This window comes from Limanda limanda, chromosome 10 (assembly GCF_963576545.1).
Source record: "Limanda limanda chromosome 10, fLimLim1.1, whole genome shotgun sequence".
NCBI lineage: Eukaryota > Metazoa > Chordata > Actinopteri > Pleuronectiformes > Pleuronectidae > Limanda > Limanda limanda.
Window position 1 is genome coordinate 18,675,643 of NC_083645.1, and position 3,448 is coordinate 18,679,090.

At 49.0% G+C, this 3,448-nt stretch overlaps 1 protein-coding gene across 1 annotated transcript; it reads left to right on the forward strand.

The window, feature by feature from the left end:
* The first annotated feature begins 333 nt into the window (after positions 1–333).
* On the forward strand, positions 334–3,029 carry zic3 (zic family member 3 heterotaxy 1 (odd-paired homolog, Drosophila)). The gene is made up of 3 exons (XM_061079962.1): positions 334–1,324; positions 2,101–2,264; positions 2,847–3,029. Exons 1-3 carry the CDS (start codon positions 334–336, stop codon positions 3,027–3,029), a joined length of 1,338 nt encoding a protein of 445 aa, XP_060935945.1.
* Positions 3,030–3,448: the final 419 nt, after the last annotated feature.

Sequence of the window (3,448 nt, forward strand, 5' to 3'; positions counted from 1 at the left end):
GCTGGGAGTGAGTGATTGACTTTATCAGTCCAAGGACATCATCCGCCTGGAAAGGGGGGGAAGTTTGATCCTCTTTCTCACGGATCGCAGTCCACGGGAGTTTTTTCTCCCCAGCTCTCTGCGCACAGGATTTTCCCCGTTTGGCTTGGGTTTGGCTTTTTTTTTTTTTTTTTTTTTTTTTATTCTAGGGGCTCCTTTTTTTTTTTTTCCTCGCTAAAACGTGGTAAATCTCTCACCGCGGTGTCTTGCAGCGAGGCGCGCTCCGCTAAACTGGATTTTAATTTTTGTTTTCTGTTCTCTCCCCGTCTCCTGTAATAAGTTTGCTTCACGCTCATGACCATGCTGCTGGATAGCGGTCCGCAGTTTGCATCGCTAGGAGTGGGAGGGTTCGGGGGACCACGGCACCACGACATCGGCAACCGGGACCCGAGTCTGGGGCTGAATCCCTTCTCCGACTCCCCCCACTCCGCAGCGTTCAAAATCAGCCCGGTCTCTCACGACATCGCCTCCAGCCAGACGTCAGCGTTCACCCCGCAAGCCTCCGGGTATGCAGCCGCCCTGGGACACTCGCACGGCGGGCAGGTGGGCTCGTACGGACCGGGGGCATTCAATTCCACACGGGACTTTCTCTTCCGGAACCGGGGCGTCGGAGAGCCCACCGCGCCGGGCTCCCAGCATGGGCTCTTCGCAGCTTCGGCCGGGAGCCTCCACGGGCCGCCGGGGCTCAGCGACAACCCCGGGCATCTGTTGTTTCCAGGACTTCACGACCAGGGGGTGAGCCACACTTCACCGAGCGGACATGTGGTGAACAGCCAAATGCATCTTGGCTTGCGCGGGGACATTTTCGGAAGACCCGATCCTTACCGGCCGGTCGCGAGCCCTCGGACGGACCCCTACGGAGCTCAGCTCCACAACTACAACCACCCCATCAACATGAACATGGGAATGAATGTGCCGACACACCACGGTCCGGGGGCCTTCTTCAGATACATGAGGCAGCCGATCAAGCAAGAGTTATCCTGCAAATGGATAGACGAGAACCAGATGAACAGACCCAAAAAGACTTGCGAGAGGACTTTCAGCACCATGCATGAGATGGTCACGCATGTGTCCATGGAGCACGTCGGCGGCCCCGAGCAGAGCAACCACATCTGCTACTGGGAGGAGTGCCCGAGGGAAGGGAAATCTTTTAAGGCCAAGTACAAACTCGTCAACCACATCCGAGTGCACACGGGCGAGAAACCGTTCCCGTGCCCGTTCCCCGGATGTGGGAAAATATTCGCCAGATCGGAAAATTTGAAAATCCACAAAAGAACACACACAGGTAAGGCAACGACGAATCCACCGAGCGGCTTGGGTAGAGAAATAACATTTGAAAGTGGGTCTGCTTCGAACGAGCACATTGTGTCTCACACTGTTTTTGTTGTTTACAAGAAGAGCTGGAGAACTTGGGCCCACATGCATCACGTTGAACTCTTCTCAGTCAGGATCCAGAATTGTTATTCATCCAGTTTTTGTGTAGCTATTAAAACACAGGGATACATGAGTGCAGGGTAAATACAACTGAAAATATAGGGTAGTGTAGTTCTGTTGAGCAAGTGTGTCGTGTCGCTGCTCCTCGCACCGAGAAGTTGTGTGTTACACACAAAGATACTTGACTCACTTGTCCAGAGTTGCGGTGCTTTAGCAGCCTTTTACGCACGGAGACTTTTGGAGCCTTTTACGCATTTTGCCGTGCGTCTTCCACGATTGCAAATGTTCAGTGTGAGTTTTAGAAGAGCCCCTGTTGATTCAGTGTTTACTACATAGGAGCCGGAGCTCAGAGCAGACCGGTGGCACAGAGAAGGAGCAGGGCCTCTTGAATAAATAAAGCCTGACAGAGCAGCGTGTAGTAGTGGAGCTGTATCCATGTCGCCCCCAAAATGTAGGTTACGCTGTTATATAACTGTCTGCAGACAATTTACATCTCCCGGCTCCACGCATGCATGCATCCAGGGTTTCCTCTTCTCCTTAACGTGTGCTGCTGTGACAATGGGAGTTTGTTTGTTCGGGCTATTCGAGGGTGATTCACGTTGTGTGTGTGTGTATTTAATCCTGCAGGTGAGAAGCCGTTTAAGTGTGAATTTGATGGCTGTGACAGACGCTTCGCCAACAGCAGCGACAGGAAAAAGCACATGCATGTGCACACATCAGACAAGCCATACATCTGCAAAGTGTGCGACAAGTCATACACACACCCCAGCTCTCTCAGGAAACACATGAAGGTAATTAACGTCTTCATTACTTGTTAAACACGTTAACACACACACGCACCCCACACACACTCACACACACACACACCACAGACAGGGACTTTATCACAACTTCAGGTAATTGTTAAATGCGCAATTGTGCCACTAACAAAGAAAGCACAATTTGCAATTGTACTAAACTATAAGTGACACCACGACTCTTGCTAAAAATAACTAATTGAATTATAGATCTTGTGATTGAGTTGTAGACGTCTGCCATTCTTAAAGCACTATAGTTTCACGCCTTTAATTTAAAAAACACAGGCACTCTCATGATACTTTTTACTTTAAGACATAAATACATTTTGACTCAAGTCTTTTTTTAATTATTATTTTCAATGTCTAGAACTTTTTGTGCCAGGCTCAAGTTTTAAGTTGGAGCCTTTTCGTGCATGTGTGTGTGTTCACTGCACAGGCTCCTCACAACATCCAGCTTGAATACGCATTTAAATTCAGCTCCCATCCATTAAAGCGCCCAGTTGGGAGGCTTGGGTGAATGTTAAACCGCAGTGACTCACTCCTCATGCCCTCCGTTATTCTCTATTTTACTCGCAGGTACACGAGTCTCAAGGATCCGAATCCTCTCCAGCAGCGAGCTCCGGATACGAGTCGTCCACACCGCCGGTGCTGGTGTCAGGCAGCACCGAGGACCCGACAAAAACACCGCCGTCAGTCGTGCAAAACACGTCTGGCCACAGCGAAGGACTGGCACCCAACTTTAATGAATGGTACGTTTAAAGCCCGAGGAGCGAGCCCTCCCCTCAAAGTGGACCACTGGGATGAGGAGAAATGAGGATAATATTAATTAAAAAGAAACGTTAAAAACACTATTCCTGTTCACTACACACACACACACACACACTCTCTCTCACACACACACACACATACACACCAAACTAATCACACATCATCTCTCTCCCACACACACATACACACACACAAATTGGATTGGGACGAGAACAACAACAGCAACAACTACAACAACAACAGGAGATGAGAGCAAAAGCCAGCAGCACGCCGGCCACGTCCGTTCTCAGGATCACGACAAATTTGATTCCACGTGTTTTGAGGAAATCAGGATAAACCACGAAGAAATAAATAAATTAAAAAAACCTTAAAAAAAAAACGTAATACTTTCTCAGTATAAATAAATGTTT